The 20259-nt window shown below is 35.7% G+C and overlaps 1 protein-coding gene across 3 annotated transcripts; it reads right to left on the reverse strand.

Annotated features, from left to right (window-relative positions):
• Positions 1 to 13347: 13347 nt before the first annotated feature.
• On the reverse strand, positions 13348 to 19981 carry LOC123229854 (pentatricopeptide repeat-containing protein At1g71490-like). 3 transcript variants are annotated; one of them, XR_006504947.1, is made up of 3 exons: positions 19598 to 19981; positions 16926 to 17001; positions 13348 to 13649 (listed from the first exon to the last, which is right to left on the reverse strand). XR_006504947.1 is itself a non-coding variant. In XM_044655842.1 (2 exons), exon 1 carries the CDS (start codon positions 16726 to 16728, stop codon positions 14554 to 14556), a length of 2175 nt encoding a protein of 724 aa, XP_044511777.1. In that variant the 5' UTR covers positions 16729 to 16919; the 3' UTR covers positions 13348 to 13649; positions 14323 to 14553. The 3 variants fall into 3 exon arrangements, 1 of the variants encoding a protein (XP_044511777.1); XR_006504948.1 differs by lacking the exon at positions 19598 to 19981 and adding an exon at positions 18805 to 19143; XM_044655842.1 differs by lacking the exons at positions 16926 to 17001; positions 19598 to 19981 and adding an exon at positions 14323 to 16919.
• Between the last annotated feature and the right edge of the window lie 278 nt (positions 19982 to 20259).

Consider the following 20259-nt stretch of genomic DNA (forward strand, 5'->3'; position numbering starts at 1 on the left):
GGCCATCCCAAATTTCAGTCAACCCAATCGACAGCCCGACCCACAAACTTCATTTAACTCATAACTTACTCCAACCCGAAACACTCATTCAATGAATTCAGCAGAAGTTTGTTCAAATATGGGGGTGACGAGTTCAACGGCTTTAGTTAATCAGCCATCGCAAGAAAAAACATACTGACGATTATCTGATAAAGAATTTCCAACGAAGATAGAGAAGGGACTTTGTTTCAGGAGTGATGATAGGTATTACCCTAAGCACCGGTGCAAGAATCGACAGATTAGGGTTATGATTACGTCGGAGGATGAAAAGGAAAACGAAAGTGAGGTGGCGCTAATGATGGGGACTCGGTAATTGAAGAAAAAGAAATGGAGTTGTCGCTAAATTCGAGCTTAGTGGAAGGCTTAAACAGTCTCAAGACCATGAAATTCGTCAGAAAAATCAGAGAGAGACTTGTAGTAATTCTACTAGATAGTGGGCTATCCATAGTTTTATCTCCACAAAGATAGCAAATGAGTTGAACTTATCGGTGTTAGTTGCAGAGTTTGTTGTTACATTGGGAGATGAAAGGAAGGTTAGAGGGAGGGGGAGGTGTAATCAGGTAGAGTTAAGATTTCAGGGAGTTTCAATAATTCAAGATTTCTTCCTTTTTGATTTGGGCAGCGTTGATGTTATTTTGGGGATGGATTGGTTATACCAACTAGGAGAGACTAAGAAAAACTGGAAGGGGCAGACTATGAAGTTTTATTGGAAGGGTAGTCACGTGGAATTGAAAGGGGATTTGTCTCTAAGTATGATAAAGTCCACTCTGAAAGCTTTGGTGAACTCAATAACTGATAGTGGGGAAGGGTATTTGGTGGAGTTCGATGGAATGTTATATGATGAGAAGTCAGAAAAATAGGTAGTAGAGCTAGGGATGATAAAATTATTAGAAGAGTTTGAGTGTGTCTTCAGAGAACCAGAAGGACTGCCATCCAAGAGAGACTAGGAGTATGCTATTAGACTCGTCCTTAATACACAACCTCTAAACATTTGACCGTACCGATACCCTCATTTTCAAAAAAATAAAATTGAAAGGATAGTAAAGGAAATGCTAGCAGCAAGAGTCATACTGCCTAACGCAAGTCCTTTTTCCATCCCGATGCTCTTAGTGAAGAAGAAAGACAAAGGGTGGCAATTTTATGTAGATTATCACACCTTGAATAAAATTACCATTTCAGATAAATTTTCAATACCTACCATTGACGAATTACTTAATGAGTTAGTCGGAGCCATTGTATTTGGTAAACTGGATTTAAAATCGGGTTATCACCAAATCCGAGTACGTGAAGAGGACGTAGGAAAAAACTGCTTTCAGAACTCATGAGGAACATTACGAGTTCTTAGTAATGCCTTTTAGACTCTCAAATGCACCGACGACATTCCAAGGGGTGATAAATGAGGTGTTTCGACCTTATTTACGTCGTTTTGTTTTGGTTTTTTTTATGACATTTTAGTGTATAGCAGTCGATTCAAGGACCACGAAATGCATTTGAGGGAGGTACTGAAATTATTAAAGGACCACCAGTTTGCAGTAAATTGGAAAAAGTGTGTTTTCGGGCAAAGGAAGATAGACTATTTGGGACATATAATCTCAGCAGCGGACGTAGAGGTAGACCCACATAAGGTGCAAACCATGAAGGAATGGCCATTACATAAGGACTTACGCGATTTAAGGGGATTTTTAGGACTCATAGGGTATTATCAAAGGTTCGTGAAAAGGTATGAAAAAATTGTGGAGCCTCTTACAAGACTTTTAAAAAAGGACTAATTCATTTGGACTACTGAATCTACTAAGGCCTTTCAGAAGTTGAAAGAAGCAATGGTGTCAGTACCTGTTTTAGCATTATCAGATTTCAGTAAAGAATTTGTTATTGAGACCGATGCTTCAGGATTGGGATTAGAGGTTGTATTAATGTGAGAAGGCAGACCCGTAGCCTTCATCAGCAAGGCATTATCAATTCAGAATTGGAGTAAATCAGTGTACAAGCGTGAGCTAATGGCTATTGTTATGGCATTCCAAAAATGGCGACATTATTTGTTAGGAAGCCATTTTAAAGTTAAAATGGATCAACGAAGCTTGAGGTTCTTGACTGATCAATGAGTTCTGGGAAGTGAGCAGCAAAAATGGATAATGAAAATGCTTGGATTTGATTTTGAGATTCAATACAAACCTGGGTGTGAGAATAAGATTGCCAATGCACTTTCTCGGAATCCAATTTTTGAAGGCACCTTGCAGGCTGTAACCGTGGCACAGATTGAAGGGCTGGAAAAAGTTGAGCAAGAAGTGGCTAAGGATGAGAAGCTTTAGAGCATAATCCATGATTTATTAAATAAGTCTATGACACATGAAGGATACCACTTGAGGAATGGTAGACTTCTTTATCATGGCAGGTTGGTGTTGCTCAAAAATTCTTCTTTCATCCCCAAATTTCTTCAAGAGTTCCATTTATCACCTTATGGAGGACATCCAAGGTTCTTTTGAACCTAGAAAAGAGCAGCTATAGTGCTATTTTGGGAAGGAATGAAGTTAGATATAAAGAAATTTGTGGCAGAGTGCGACACATGTCAGTGTGTTAAATATGAATCAGTTTCACTAGCAGGTTTACTTCAACTACTGCCTATACCAACTAAGGTGTGGAAAGATGTTTCCATGGACTTTATCGAGGGGCTTCCGAAGACAGCCAACGTTAATACAATTCTCGTGGTAGTTGAACGAATGACTAAATATGGTCACTTCCTTACACTGAAACACCCTTTTACAACAGCAGAAGTGACACGAAGATTTATTCAAGAAGTTATGAGATTATATGGGTTTCCCCGATCGATAATTTCAGAAAGAGATTGCATATTCATGAGTCAATTTTGGACGAAAATATTCAAGGTAGCAGACACGTCCCTCAAATTCAGTTCTTCATATTATCTGCAAACGGATGGCCAAACAGAGGTAGTGAATTGGAGCTTGGAAAATTATTTAAGGTGCTTTTGTTTCAGGTAGCAGCGATAGTGGCCTAAATGGATAGCTTGGGCAGAATATTGGTTTTAGGTAGTCACGACCCATCTACATTGTTATGTTGGGTAGAGGAAACATCGAAGGTATAAGAGGTTAATAAAATGATCAGTAAGCGGAATGTGATTTTGGATGAACTAAAGGAAAACCTCACCAAGGCTCAAGAAAAGATGAAGAGATATGCAGATAAGAAAAGAAGAGAGTTACAATTCCAACCAGGGGATCAAGTGTACTTGAAGTTGCAACCATATAGATTTTGCTCTTTGGCTTCGAAACCTAATGAAAAGCTCAATCCCTATTACGGACCTTACAAAGTATTGGAAAAAATTGGTGTTGTGGCTTATCGCCTATCGCTACCCCCATCAGCGAATATCTACTCAGTTTTCCATGTATCTCAGCTCAAAAAATAGGTCGGTGCAGCTACCAACATACAGCAGCTCCCAGAATGCATGACACATAATGGTGAACTAGAGCTGCAGCCATTGGAAATCCTCCAACATAGGTATTCCAACAGAGGTGAATTAGAAATCCTAGTTAAATGGAAAGATCTACTTGATTGTGAGAATTCGTATGAATCATTTAATTCCTTTCGCCACTTATTCCCTCATTTCCACTTTGAGGACAAGGTGCCTCTCGATGGGAGGGAAGATGTTAAGACTCATATATATATTTCCCGCAGGAAAAGAAAGGGTACAAAAGGGAGAAATTGTAACAGTTGGAGGAAAGGATCAAAAGGCTATTACCCAAATGCAAAATCAGGAGACTGTTATCTTAATGCAAAACCAACCACTTAAAATATGAAATGTGGCAAAACAGGGGAGGCAGAGAAAGAAGTAGCTATGGAAAGAGTTGAAAAAGGAGAACAGGTGTTGGAAAGAGAGGTAGGTGAAACAAATGAGGAAAAATGGGGAGAGAGTGGTTCTCTTGGATGCTGAACATGTATTGTGGGGATTCAACTGGGTTTTTGTGTAACTTTCCGGATGTTAAATGGTTGCCAGAATTGTAATTGATTAGCAGTAACAGTAAATGGAAATAGTCATTGTATTAGAGAATTAATTTGAAAACTTCCTGGGAAAATATTCAATATAATACATATTTTTATTATCTTCTGTGTTTGTATTACTATTCTTGTTTCATTACATGTTGTGTTGTAACTGAGAATGGTATACAAGGGAGGTTGTAAGAGCTGATGAAGTAGCCCAGTAAAGGTTCTGTTGTCAGCAGATCATCGAGGTATCCATCAAATTCTTGGGATGAACTGGCTGTCAACATTAAGCATTGTATGTAGCGATTGGCAATCTTTGACTATGTGGTTTGATTGGCATGACCAGCAAGTAACTCTCTAGAGAGACCTTTCTTTAATTACCGAGGAAACTTCAGTTCGTGGATTCTACAAATCTTTAAAAAACTACAACCTAGCATATTGACTTGAATTAACATTCACTGTTTCTGAGGCAGACAAATTAGATCGGTCGAAAATTATTACTATGTTACAGCGTTTCCAACACCTTTTTGAAAAGCCTACGAGTCTCTCATGATCATGTTATTCAGTTAATAGAGAGAGCCATTCCACCAAGCATTCGATCGTATCACTATCCCCATCATCAAAAAAATAAAGTAGATAGGCAAGTACGGGAAATGTTAAAGGTCGATATCATCCATCCGAGCATTAGTCCATTCTTTAGCCTGGTCCTACTTGTTCAGAAAAAAAGATGATGGCTAGCGATTTTGCATGGATTATAGGGCCCTTAATAAGCTCATTGTGTCAGATAAGTTTCTTATCCCAATTATTGATGAATTATTAGATAAGATATTTGGTGCCACTCTTTTTAGTAAGTTAGATTTAAAGTCTGGATATCATCATATTCGAATTGTTGATGATGACATTGAAAAAATGACTTTTTAGACTCATAATAGATATTATGAATTCCTGGTAATACCATTTGGATTGTCCAATGCATCGACCACTTTCCAGGTTTTGATGAATGAGGTTTTCCAAGACCACTTGCGCCGTTTTATCTTGGTTTTTTTTTATGATATATTAATTTATAATAGAGACCTTGTAGATCACATTGGGCACTTGGATACAACCTTGACCTTGCTCTTCAACCACTAGTTGGTATTAAACAAAACAAAAAAAAAGCTCTTTTACCGTATCACAGCTTGAATATTTAAGCCACATTATTTTAGCTATAGGGGTTGCTACACATCCAAAAAAAATTCAGTGTATGATTGATTGGCCACACCTTAAAGATATTAATAAACTTCACAGATTTCTAAGTCTCACAGGATACTATTGTCGGTTCATTCGCAATTATGGACGAGTCATTGCTCCCCTCACTCACCTTTTGAAAAAGAATTCCTTTAGTTGGTTAGAGGAAGCCACACAGGCATTTGAGACTCTTAAAAAGGCTATGACTATGGTCTTGATGTTAGCGATGCCTGATTTTACTCAACCATTTGTTGTGGAGACAGATGCGTCTGCTACAAGTATTACAACAATTCTCATGCAAGAGGATCATCCTATTTCATTTATGAGTCAAGCCTTATCACCTGGGGGTCAAGCAAAATCTATATATGAGCAGGAGTTAATGGCTATAGTTCTAGCCTTACAAAAATAGCGACATTATCTATTGGGTAAACACTTCATAGTCCACACTGACTAGAAATACCTCAAACATTTAATGGAGCAGACAATTATAAGTGGTGACCAACAACATTTGGTGATGAAATTATTGGGTTTTGATTTTGAGATCCAATATCAGCCAGGGATAGAAAACAGAGTGGCATACGCCCTTTCTAGATTATATACTAACATTAATCTTGCCACCATCTTTACTAGTTTATGGGTTGAGGGTGATATTGTGGCTAAGGAGGTTCGCTCTAACCAGCATTATCGAGGCATCATACAAGATTTGCTCCAAGACCCAACTAGCCATGCCAAATTCTTGTTGAAAAATGGGATCCTTTTTTATAAAGGCCGATTGGTGCTTATTCCCCATTCTACCATTCTTCTTGCTATTTTGTCTAAGTTTCATGCTTCCCCTTTTGGTGGTCATTCAGGGTTTTCTTGCACTTATAAACGGATTGCAGTAGTATTCTTTTGGGTTTGTATGAAAAAGTCTATTAAGGATTTTGTGGCCAGTTGCGAGATTTGTCAAAGGAATAAATATCAGCCTATGAGTCCAACTAGGTTATTGCAACCCCTGCCAATACTTGATAAGGTTTGGGATGACTTTCTACGGATTTTATTAGAGGTTTACCATAAACAAGTCAGGGTGACACTATATTGGTCATAGTTGATAGATTGACAAAGTATGCTTATTTCTTGTTACTGTTGCACCCTTATACGACAAAAGAGATGCTCATATCTTGTTGCTTTCGCTCTATTGTATCAAATCAGGATCGTCTATTCATGAGTCAATTTTGGGGTAAGTTTTTTCGCTCTATGGGAACCACCTTGAAGTTTAGTACTACTTATCACTCTCATACTAATAGCCAAACCGAGGTTCTTAATTGTAGCCTTGAGACTTACCTTTGTTGCTTTTGTGTTCAATAGCCTCGAAGTTGGACTAAATGGCTTCCTTGGGCGGAGTATTGATACAATACTTCCTTCCACAATTCTATTGGCATGACGCCTTTTAAGGCTTTGTATGGGCGTGATCCTCCCACAATACTTCGATGGGGTTCGGTAGCATCCAAAATTGATAAAGTGGGTATTTTGTTTCAACAGCATGATCGTATTTTGACTGAGTTAAAGGATCACTTGAATTGCATCGGAGAGCACATGAAAAGACAAGCAGATCTGAAAATGAGAGAAGTTCAATTTGACATTGGCGATAAAGTATTTCTTAAGTTACAAACTTATCGCTTTAAAAAATTGGCTAGACGATCCAATGAGAAGTTAAGCCCTTGATTTTATGGGCCTTATGAAATTACTGAGAAGATTGGGTTAGTCGCGTGTTGTTTGCTATTACCACCGAGTACTAAAATTCACCTCATTTTCCATGTCTCTCAGCTTAAGAAATTAGTAGGGTTCGCACCACCATCCCAACCATTACCTAAGTATCTCTCTGATGATTTGGAGCTTCAGCTGTAGCCCGAGGCCCTGTTGGAAACTTGTTTTTCTAAGAATGGTCGCCTGGAGGTTCTCTTGAAATGGCATCTCTTCCCTCCTTGTAAAAATTCTTGGGAGGACTATGCAGAAGTTAACGAGCAATTTCCTTCCTTTCACCTTGAGGACAAGGTGCGACTTCATGGGAGGGGGAGGAGTTATTGATGGGAATCTAATCACAAAAGTCTATCATTACAGGCCCAAAGGGAAAAACCCACAAGGCAACCCAATAGGTGTGAGTGTTAGCCCAACTGAGAGCAAATGTAATGACCAAATGGGTGAGGGCAAATTGGACAGTTCACCAGAGCAGCTGAAATTAGTTGAAGTTTTCTTCCAGAATTCAGAGAAGAATCCTTAGTAGTGGGGTCCAGTTACAGTTAGAAGGTTGTGCATATAATGGGAGATGCATGCCAAGAAAGGGGCGGGGGGGTGTGGTGGGGGGTGATTATTATTCAGATTATTACTACTAGTAGATAGTGATAAGTTTGGAGAGGGCTGGCTCTCAAAACCCAGCTGTGTTATTGTTCATTTACGGTTGCTCTTGTTATTAATCTTGGAGTTCTTGATTTTCCAGATGAAACTATTGTTGCAGACTTGGTTCATTGTTGTAGCTATTTTCTGCACTTTATGAATATGGAATGAAATATTATCGTTGCTCTGTTTAATCTCTTTATCAACTTGTTCAATTACAAATGATGGGAAGAACATTGAGAGTGAATTTGCATCTGTGATTTATCTCCTATTTCCTTTTCTTTTTTGTTGTGAGTGATTTTGGGGTTGTTGATTGGGCTGTAGTTGGAAAGAAACTGGAATTGTTGAACCTGTGGGAAGGAGCTGTGCCTGGAACCTGCTGGAGGAGCTGCTGAGTGCCGCTGGAACCAATAGCAAGGAGGTCTGTTAGCCACTCAATCAGGTTTGCAACAGTCTACCTTGACAAAAAAGGAGCCACACCAACAAAGTTGAACGTCATATGAATTTAATCATCTAAAAAATGATTCTCAGGAAAAGAATTTCAACTTCCAAGGGTTAAATCAGGAGCAACACTTTGGCTTTCAAATCTTAAGCAAATAAAATACCAAGTACAAATTCAAACTAGTTATGCTAGAGTCACTGTGCATGCGTATACTGACATGAATAATTAGTCTGAGCAGGAGAGCCAAAGCATAACCAATTCAACTGAGTTTGTAAACATGTTAAAATTGTCAATATTTAAGTTGAGAAATGAAAAACCAGACCTTGTTCAAGTTCTATAGTAAGTGTAAAGAAACAAGATAAGCCCAACAGAGAACTAGAAAAAATTATGCATGTGACAAAGTTCAAAAGATAAATTAGCAATGAATAGTATCAGAACCTCACCTTTACAGAGTTGAACTGATCCACTATTGCCTGAGATCGAGTAATTAAATCTTCAGTAAATTCCTAAATCACATATGTATAAGGATATATTACAATGTGGGAAAGTTTTCTTTTAAAAGGAATGCTCCTCGGATAGGAAAAAGTAGATTAAAAGCTGAATTGTGTGTTGCTATAGGGAGTTTACCCGAATTCCAATATGCAGTCTTTTTCCACCTCTGTGGTAAGGGATAATAACTGAGGTGAGGAACTCTTTACAAACAAGTGGTCTACTCTGTAAGAAACCCCGACACAACATCTACAAATTTTCCAGATTTACAAAATATTAAAGACAAAAGTATAAAATAAAACACACACACATATATAAGCTATGCATGTCTTCACATGAAAATAAACAACTCAAAAGCATCATAGTCACATTAGTTTTGCTCTGAGTCAAGCAATGTACATACACGTGTAACATAAGCTACTGGAATCTCTTCACCTTGTGCAATATACGGCATTTAATTAAAAACTCAAATGCGCAAACTTGTGAACCATATAATTGCTTTTCAACATAATTCAACAGGATGTAAGCAGAGGTAAGATAGGAGGAAGAAATAGGCATAAACTTGCAAGATAGCTAGAGAGAGAGAGAAAAGAAACAGGGAGAAATGCAAAAGACCGATTTTTTTTTTCCCAACATTCTTGATTTCTGTTCATTCTAACTATCTTCACAGTATTACCATATAGACTCTCAAATGGGCTTTACAAAGCTTGAAGTTCAAGAACAACATCACATTAGATAGAAATATTCCTAGTTTGTGAAACAATGAAAAATTCCAAATTTCTACTTATGGTGGTTACACAGAAAAAACATTAGTAAATTTAAATATCCTGTCATTGATCAATATATACATTTACAATGTTCAAATGAAGTTTCTTATTAACACTATCTTCGCATATGCAAAATAAAAAATTGAACAAACAGATGCTGATTCATTTTATAAGAAACTGTAAGTACTAGAAAGAACAAACAGATGGTGATTCACCTTATCCTGAACCAAACGAAGCCAAACTATACATATAAACCCAAGGTCCCAAACCCGTTCCCAGTGAAGATATAGAATCAACAAGAGCAATCTTATTCCTGAGGAGAGGTTAAATAGTTGAAATCTATCAAATAACTCCCACTGTTATTTGTCTTTACATAGTAAAACCAATGGTGATTTTAAAACTACATATATGATTGTCCCACTTTGCATTGACAGACTTCCAGTGTGATCGGTCAGGAAGTTCATGTATAATCATGCCATTACTGCAGCACTTTGTGGTGAAAAGCAGTCCACTACTTCAGAGGTCAGGAAAAAATGAGTAAAGCATACTGTAGCATTAAAATGGATGTTCAAAGACAAACCTATATGCTGCTGGAACATATGGGTTAAAAATGTTGAACATTTGACGACAAGCTGGCAACTCTTCACTTATATTTTCTTCATCTCAATAATCTTACCCTTTTCATGAACTGAGAAGGTAAAACAACTGAAAAATGGATTTCCAAAGCTTCAAGAATGGAACCAAGTACAACATAAGTTCTGAAGCAAAAAAGCAGAAATTAAAATTAAAAAACAACAAAAGAGGAAGAATTTTAGAGGATGGCTGAAAATACATATTTCAAGTGTAAGTATGATTGATTGGACAAGCATCAAAATACACAAGTATTTATTACATATTGCATAATTATGAGCTTTTAAGAAACATACAATTGCTAATTAACAAAAACTGCCAAAGTTACAATTTTACACTGATAAAAATATATAGGCAAAGTCATGAAAAACAAATTCTTCATATAAATTATAATTTATCCAGAATTTCCCACTCAAACTGATGTACACTCAAGTCCACTAACCAAAATATGAAAAACTTTAGACTTCAATAATGACCACATAGTTTTGAAATTCTAGAGATGAAGCATTTTATTAGGAACCTAGCTCTTATTCAACCAAAACACAAAAAACATAGTAAACTAAAACTATTTCATTAACTAAAACATTACAAAGATAAACCGAACAATTCGAGGAGTTCGGGACCTCCCATTTTCTGTCCGTTCGAGACACCAAAGACCTCCCTAAATCAGCCAAAGATAGCTGCCCTCAAACCAAACCCTAATATTTTTCTTCTTTTCTCTTTTAAAACTCAAAACATACATTTATAATAAAAATGAACCATTGGATTGATGACAAGTGTCTCAATCATAACATTTTCCTCCCCTTGAAAATCATCTTATCCTCAAGATGAATTTTTTTTTTCAGCTGTCTCTGTCTGTCCAAAGCTATTTCCCGTCCACTGTTTTTACTTTCAAAAATTTTTTTTTCATTGACAGCTGTCTTTTTTTTCTTTTTTTTAATATATATTTTTTTCTCTCTCTTGTTGCTTCTTCACCCCTTTTTATTTTCTTTCCAACGACGCCACTTCTCTTCTTTTTCTCTTCCCAATAAACCCACCTACTGTCTTCCCTTCTATTTTCCCAAGCAAGCATAACTCTCCTTTTCCCAATAAACCAACCGTTACTGCCTTCACCTTTTTTTTTTTTTCTCTCTTTCTCCTTTCTCTTTTCTTCTCCTTGTCTTTTTCTCTTCTTTCTTCTCTGCATTTTCTTCCTTTTGTCTCCTGTTTTTTTCTTTTCTCGCTTCCGCCGGCATTTCATTTTCTTCTCCTTCTTCTTCTTCTTCTTCTTCTATTTTCGTTTTCCTCTTCTTCTCTTTTTGCACTTTCGAACTCATTTCTCCCTGTGATGATTTTTCTTCAAGTCAGCCTCCTCCATGAACATTTTCCGACGACTCTTCACTTTTCCGACCATCATGTATCTTTCTTGCTGGATCGAATGCTCTGATACCATTTGTTAGTAACCCAGCTCTTATTCAACCAAAACACAAAATTAAAACACAAAAAACATAGTAAACTAAAATTATTTCACTAACTAAAACATTACAAAGATAAACCGAACAATTCGAGGAGTTTGGGACCTCCTATTTTCCGGTCGTTCGAGGCGTCGAAGACCTTTCTAAATCAACCAAAGATGGATGCCCTCAAACCAAACCCTAATATTTTTCTTCTTTTATCTTTTAGAACTCAAAACATACATTTATAATAAAAATGGACAATTGGATTGATGACAAGTGTCTCAATCTTAACACATTTCCCAAAAACCATGAGGAACAAAAGATATACTCCATTGTCCACACCCACAATCAAACCATATAAATATTTACAAATATTGAAATATTTCTCTAATGCCATGCCCCAACAATTAGAAAATTCACGCATCAAAATTTCAATCATACAAGCATATTGAGGACTACCAATTCCAATACGGATATCGCAGAGGAAAAGAAAGACACCAAGAGGTGATCCAACAGCGAAGAACGTGTCAACCTGATATGTAGGAATTGATGTCAAATCAGTACGAAGATTCATCATGCAGCATATATAGCTCATTCGAAGTTCCATTTCTGACCTCGAATTCAAGCTTTGTGTACTTAATGTCAGGGGTATAACTCTTTGGTTCATCATCTGTCATAGGTTTAAGCTTCTCAGGAATGGGTTGCTTTGGCTCGGTTGCAAGTACCTCTTTGGTATCTGATAATGCAACTAATAAAACCCAGAGATATTAACACATTCAAGCTCCATCCATCATACAGAACCAAAAACAGAACATGAAGATCAGAGGTTAACAGAATGCAAGTCTACAATGGTCCCTCCAACTTGATTCTGTGACTTACATTCTGCTATTTTGGCTTTCAGAAAATCAATTTGAAAACCGAAAATTTCACTATAAGTGCTGTTTGTTATTATAAACCAAAATTTTCACAAGAAGCATTTGACAAGAAAAGGTAAATTTTACAATCTTGGCTCGTTAGGCAGGATGTGACCATTCTTGGGAATGTTAGACAAATGCATATAATGTTCAAAAAAGCCATGAAGAAAGCAGTATAAATCTGCTCCTCTTTCTTCAGAAGATCAATTGTGTTGTTGGCATTATCACAAGTATCTTTGTGGTTACCTTATAAAATATACAACGCTAAAATATGATTATTTGGTTAGAATATTGTCTTATATTTTTTACCTTAGTTTTTGGAGTTTCAAAATGTTGCCTACCTTTGACCTTTAGATTGATGATATAGAAGCCTGTATGTCTTGCAACGATTAAAATAAAGTATGTCAACGTTCAATCTATGTTTTATGTGCAATCTCCTAAACATCTGACGTATGCATAATATATATTGATGTTCTTTCCATATGATAAAGTTATTTGATATTCATACGTATGGCCATTTTAACTAAAGGTTTTTCATTTTTTTTTTTTTTTCCCTTAGTTTAAGATATAGATTTTCCCAATTTCGTTGGTCAAAGCTTTTGGAGCTTCTCCTTTTTCTAAAATTATGAAAAAAATTATTAAGTTTAACATGTACAAATATGGGTTTTTTATTTTTTGGGAGTCTAAATATACGTGTATGAATTTAAAGACTTGAATATGGCAACACAGTTTCATGAATCAAAGTAAACAATACAATTTTGTAATTCAAAAGTGATGAGCCAATAAACCAAAATTAAAATAAGTACAATTAAGAGTAGAAGATTTCAATTTTGCCACAACAAATTTCTCAATTTCCAACAGCTTAGCAATGAAAAGAAACAAAAATGTTGCATATAGCTGGTGGCTTCAAGGCCAATTTTTTATCCATATCAAGATAATTAAGCAATCCCCTTTGAAGTCACAAAAGCTCGTTTGAAAGAGCAAAGCAACAAGCTGATAAAGGAAATGAACAATTCAACAGTGCTTAAGATACTATGTATACTAAAAGCGCTATCATAGCCATTTTTTAAGTGTTCACCAATGAAACAAATGTATACGTTTATGTCAAACGTCGGTGAGAATGTAAGGAAACCATAAGGACCAACTTTACGACCAACAAATCCCAGATCACTACAAATGAATATGACAATGTTAGAAAAAAGAAATGTGGCTCATGTTTTCAGAGATCCTGCAGTAAGTAAAAAGCTCATCTGATTGGCTTATACTGGCATCTTTGATTGATTCTTTCCGGAGCCTGTCACTTCACAGCTGGTTTCCACCAAGGATCCATCAACACAACCTACATAGGAATTAAAAATGAACCACTATTCAGAACAATAGACCAAAAGCTTTAAAACTACAAGATATGGAGAAGCTCATGGCAAAAGGGCCATCAAGTTAAGTGTTTTGGCAAAAAATACAGCCGATTGTTTCAGCTTCAGCCTAAATCCTGTTATCTCCTACAGATGAATCAAGTATGAAGGAGATAAAAAGAAGACATAATAATTTAGACAAAAATGAATAAAAATTTTATTCAAAAGTTCACTTCCACAATATTTCAAATGCGATGAACCAGGCTTATAAAAGAAATTAAAACAAATTTCTCTAAAGAGAGGCCTTTGTCAGGACAAATAGAAAAATATCAGTAATCAAATCATTTCTTGTAAAAATCAAAAGTTTCAGGTTTAGTTTCCACTAGAAAGTTGGCTTAAAATTCAAGTTGGCAAAGAGAAGACAAATTAGAATAAAATCCAATTAACTAACCCATCCTTACCAGTCAAAAGGGTGCAGAGTACACGTAAAAGAGTATTGTCATAAGTATTTAAAGTTTGTTGAAGATTGTAAAGATCAACTGATAAATTGCATTAACAATTATATATGCCTTGTAAAAGAGAATTTGAGGATGGCAAAAGAAGCATGTGCATACAGAATAAAATTAGCAACAGATCCAAGACAAAGAAGTGTCAGCTCACATTTGTCCAAAGTTGAAACAACAATGAACACCCACTAAGTGCCAAGATATACCACTGATGAGTGCTAAGGTATCTGTCAACATGCATTCTTCGTGCCAAATAATTCACTTTGGCTCCACAAGAATATGTGACATCAACTATGTATAAACAAGGTTATTGAATTGTTGATCCAGAGAATCCTACAACTCATAATGCTAAAGAACAAGAATTTTGGAATTGAAATATCCACTTTCATCCTATTCCTTCAATAAGTTCATCATCAGAAGTAAGTTCTTCTCTAGAATATCCAACATCTTTCATTAGCTCAGTCAGACCATCTAATAAAGGATAAATCTCTTTTGCCTTGAGGTTTGATGTATCCCCCACCAAAAAGGAAGAAAAACCAGAGCCCACATCAACCCAAGCACAGCCTGGAGCTTTCCTCACACCCAAGTCCCTCATGAAAGTCCTCACTTTTGCAAGCTTGTTCCAACTACCAGCAGCAGCATACATATTAGCAATCAATACATAATAACCTGAATTTTCCGTTCTCGTTTCTAACAATTTCTCAGCTGCCCATTCTCCAATATTCGTATTTCCATGTATACGACAAGCTCCTAATAGAGTAGCCCACATTGCAGGGGTAGGTTTGTAAGGCATTTTTGAGATGATCTCTTTTGCCTTATTCAACAAACCAGCTCTCCCAAAGAGATCAACCATACAAGCAAAGTGCTCTAGACGAGGTGATATACCATAAATGGTCAACATCTTTTCAAACAACCTTTGACCTTCAACTACTAAACCTGAATGGCTACAAGCTGATAGAACTGCAACCATGGTAACATGGTCCGGTTTGATTTGAAGCTTGTTCATCTCTTCAAATAGTTTTAGTGCAACTTGCCCCTCTCCTTGAATCCCATATCCAGCAATCAAGGAAGTATAAGTCACTTCATCCCGTGTGCACATCAAATCAAATACTCTTTTAGCTTCCACGACTTTTCCAGATCTTGCATACATGTCCACAAGAGAATTCCATAGTAACAGATAGTCCTTAAAGATTTCACGCCTCATAAGGTAGGAATGAAACTCCTTACCATGTTGTAGATTAGCAACTCTAGCACAAAGAGGAAGAATGCTTGCAATCGTCACATAATTTGGTTCAATCCCAGAAAACAACATCTCTCTAAATAGGAAGGAAGCTTCCTCAGATCTGTCCATGTGAGTGTAACCAGAAAGCAAGGAGTTCCAAGTAATAATACTTTTTGCTTCTATCAACTGAAATACAGTATAGGCATGCCTAAAGTCACTGCACCTTGAATACATGGTAATCAATGCATTTCTAAAATTATCAAACTCATTGCAATCACAACGAATAGCAGAACCATGAATCTCTTTACCCAATTTAATGCCACCAATGTGGGAACAAGCTCCTAAGCCAATAATCATGGCAACTGAGTCCAAATGAGCACCACGAGTTCTCATCTGGGAGAGCAACTCAAGAGCTCCTTTGAAATTGCGTGTCTGCAAACAGCCTCCAGCTATAGTATTCCAAGTTATAATATTCAGCTCAACACCCTCCTCTTGCATTTTCTCAAACAGCTCAAAAGCCTCCTCCCACATGCCTTTAGAAGCATAACAAGAGATTATGGTATTCCAAGAAACAACATCCCTCTCTGGCATTTCATTAAATAACTGGCGTGCAACCCCCAATTCACCAAATTTCCCATACATGGAAACCAATGAATTATGCACAAACAAACTCTGTTCATGACAAGAATTAATAGACCTGTGGACCTCCCTGCCGAATCCTAAGTCCATTGTTTCACCACAAGCCTTGAGAACAGATGGGTATGTAAATCTATCAGCTCTAACACCCCTGCTTCCCATTTGTTTATAAGCACTCAACGCTTCCACAAACAAACCATTTCTAACATACAAAGCTATAAGCATATTCCAAGGTAAAGGATGCAAAATACTTGAATGGTCAACAACAACATGAGCATCTATAAGTAAATTAAACGTCGAGTAAAAAGTAACCATCTTTGGAACCAAAATCGGATGCTGTTCTAACCCCAATGAGATTACAAAACCGTGAAGTTGTTTACCCTGCCTTAATGCTTTAACCTTGTTACAACATAATACAAGAGAAGAAATAGAAAGTAAAATATCAAAATAGTTATCTCTAGAGGAAGCATGAAGACGTATAAGAGAAAACGTTTTGAATGCTTTACCCAAATGTCCATGGCTTGAAAAGTCTCTCAGAGATGCAACAAGGTCAGCCATCACATATTCATCACAAGAAACACATGGGCATTTATTTTGAACATCCAGTCGTTTAAAACTTTCTTTCCATTTGTTAGGCATACATTTTTGGGTTATAAACAAAATTTTCCTCAAGCTCGCACTATCTTTAGGAATCCCATTCATAACTTTGCCATATTTTACATGTTTTGCCCAAAAGTGTATGCCTGAACATAATTATTACTTAAAATTGCATACAAAGCACTCTCTGTTCAATTTACTCCAAACAGATCAAAATTCAAGTCAGTTTTATAGCCCTAGAATAAAATTCTCATAATGGATTCTGATATATGACAAAGTTTTAATCTACTTCTAGGCCATACCTTTTGCTCAGCACCCTTGGCTTTTTAGTAACTTAACCAACTTTAATCTACCTAATTAAAACTGCTGAAAATGAACCTGCAAGTAAAACAAAAAACAAATTAAGATCTCAAACCACTCATAATATTCTCATAAAAAACAATTTCATAGTTCAAACATTAATAATTAACTGATCAAACTAAAAAAAACCAATGAAACATGATAACAACAAAACTTTGGCTTAACAAAATAACCATCCAATAACCATCAATTCCAAAACAAAGGTGAACAATTCAAATAACATGAAACACATGAATAAACAATAGTTTCTACATAACAATCAAAATCATTCAAAAGCAATATTTTCATATATGCAAAATGTTGATAACATCATCTAACACTTGAAGCACCGTTTTAGAAATAGTAATAGATCCACAATTGAAACAAATTTACATAGATAGATTACCAATGTATCAACTCTTGAAACAACACATAATCATTGATTTCATTTAATACAGGGATGTGGTGGCAAAGATTTTTTTCAAGGGTTTCTGTTTCAAAATAAACCCATAATGTTGGCCTGATTAATGGTTAAAAGAACCAACAAGGGCCTAATGAGAAGCTACAAACTCTACACATCCCTTTTTCTTGAGAACATTGGGTGTAACAGCTGCAATAAGTCAATAAATTATGGGGAAAAATTTTTTGATTCCTCTATTTATTGTCCACTGGCAATCAAAGGCAAGTTTTTCTGATACTAAAACACACAGCATAAAATTTAAAAGCTATTAATGATATCTACCAACCCATGTTGAATCTCATATACAAAAACTAAAACACCCACTCTTACACAACTACTCATTCATTCCTTATAATATTAAAAGAAAAAGTAATTAAAACTTAAAATCTTAATACAAAGATAATTAACAACAATAATTAAACTTATAATTTTAGGAAAAAAAAATGTTTGAAAGTTTGTTGATCTCAAATGGCTCATATAACATATTGCTTACATTTGAGAAGTTTCATAAGCAAAACTGGAAGAAAACTACTAAACAGAAAAGTTTTAATAAGAAATACAGTAACAAAACAAGTATTTACAAGAGTAACAGAAATTATAGTATGAAACAGAAGATATATCAAGAAGTAGCAACATATCTACAAATTTATCGGTCAGTTAGAAGATGCTAAACAATCCTAGTTTTCACAAACAAACATGAAAATACAATATTTCAGGATGCATATGGAATCATACAAAAGAAGGCATAAATAAAATTCATCAGGCTGGTGGTGGGGGATCATGATTAAATCTACCCTTAGATCAAGATCCAAGAGTCAAGATTGCTGGTATTGTTACCACCTGCTACCACCCCTTTTATGTTACAGCATAAACCACCAACATTTCTCACCAGGTCCTAGCCAAGATAATTGCATATAGATAAACTATAATCCAAGAAAACATTCATAAACAAAACAAACACACATACTGGACCGACAAAACTAAGCCTCACAGCTTGCATACCATCACAACATCAAAGTAGGATCAAGTTAAAACATCAGATACGCTGATACATAAAATAAAAAGCTAAAAATATTTTCATTCCTTTACCAAAAATATACACACTCAAAAAATTTCATTTAAGATTTTTTACAAATAGATGGTGACAATTCTAGTGCTCAAAAAATTTAAAATCCATTTACCCAAACACACAAAATGCCTAATAAATACCCCAAGAACAATATAAGCCAAACCCAGAAACCACTTTATTTAATATTTGGTAGAAATTGAATGGCGTTCAAAGAATAGCGAAAATTGATTGGATGGAAAAAGCAGCTACAGATTGATGAAACTATAAATAAAATAAACAAAAATTAAGATTAAAGTTGAAGGAAAATGAGAACCTCCAGAAACGAAAACGAGTCAAAGAGGGATAGAGGCAGTCCTGTCTCGTGTTGGGATTATAGATTTTAGAAAGAAAAATTGTGAAATTATTATTTTTAACTTATTCAATTATTAGTCCATCCTGGTACTTGCCGTTCTGTGCAACTGTTTGGATTAAATATCATTTTCACCCCAATCCATAACAAAAAACTTTCCTCTGCTTAATTTTGGAAACATCTATGTTACCCCAAATTTATGAATTTAGGCTTTAAAACCGCAATTTTGGTCTGTTTCTACTATTTAACCCATGGGTACTTTGGAGAGATTGTTGTGCACCTTCTCAGGAAAAGCTAGATTTTTTATCTGCATATTTTCAGATGATTCCAGTCGGCTGCAAATGCTCAATAGTCTGTCATCGTCTTTCTGGTTTGAGATATATTATTAATTTAGGTATAATGTTTTGTTTAATCTAAGGACAAATGCCTAGAGTTATGGGTAAAGAAGCATTTCTAGAAGAAAAACAAAAAGATAGCTAATTAAAATAATTTCATCAGAACACATACTAACAAATTCAACTACATTATTACTTTTAAAAAATAGAAATTTGAAAAAAAAAAATTGCCAGGATCATCTCTGTTGCAACCGCCCCAAAATCCATAACCATCGACGGGCCAACACAAAGGAAAGCAAACAACACAAATCACTCAAGCAGATTATATTCCAAGTTTACAATGAGATATATATTAGAGTTTGGAACTTTACCAAACAAAAAAAAAAAAAAAGAGACAAGCGATAAGAGAAGGAAACACATACCTTTAGGGGGGATTCTGTTGGAAACTAACAGCTGAGGTGGTGGCGGAGGGGCGGGAGTTGACTGTGAAATGAAGAAAGGAAGGGAAACGAGTCAAGCTTTGCTGTTTGTTCTTTGAATCACCAATAGGCTTAAGGAAAAATGAGAACTGTGAGTGTCATTTATCAACAGAGTTGGAACTTTGCTTTCAATGGAAGGGAAAGGAAACGGCACTCCCACCGCCGGTGCTTGAAATGTTTATGGTTATGGTTTGACGCTTTCGATGCTGCAGCCCTTCGAGTACAGTAATTTTCTTTTCGGGTATCCATGGAATTACCGGACCTGTCCTCATACCCTTTCTTAAACTAATACCACCCGTTTGACAGACTTCTTAACTTGAAATACTAAATCTGTCATCTTAGTATTATGGTTTGTAGGTTAAAGGGTTATTCTCCGCTCTAAGTTTTGAGCAATTTTAAAAGTATCTTTATCGTAGTTCAAAAATCTCAAAACTCAACTATAGGGTAAATTTTATTTAGGATAAAGATAAAATTATTATTTTATATTAAATTTTAATTAAAAAGAAAACTAACGATTTTTGTTCATAATTAAATTTTAAAAAACTATCATTTTCTCCCCTAAAGTTTTAATTTTTCATGTAATCTACTAGGATTTGGTAGCTCAA

The sequence above is a fragment of the Mangifera indica genome, chromosome 11, assembly GCF_011075055.1.
Source record: "Mangifera indica cultivar Alphonso chromosome 11, CATAS_Mindica_2.1, whole genome shotgun sequence".
Taxonomy (NCBI): Eukaryota; Viridiplantae; Streptophyta; class Magnoliopsida; order Sapindales; family Anacardiaceae; genus Mangifera; species Mangifera indica.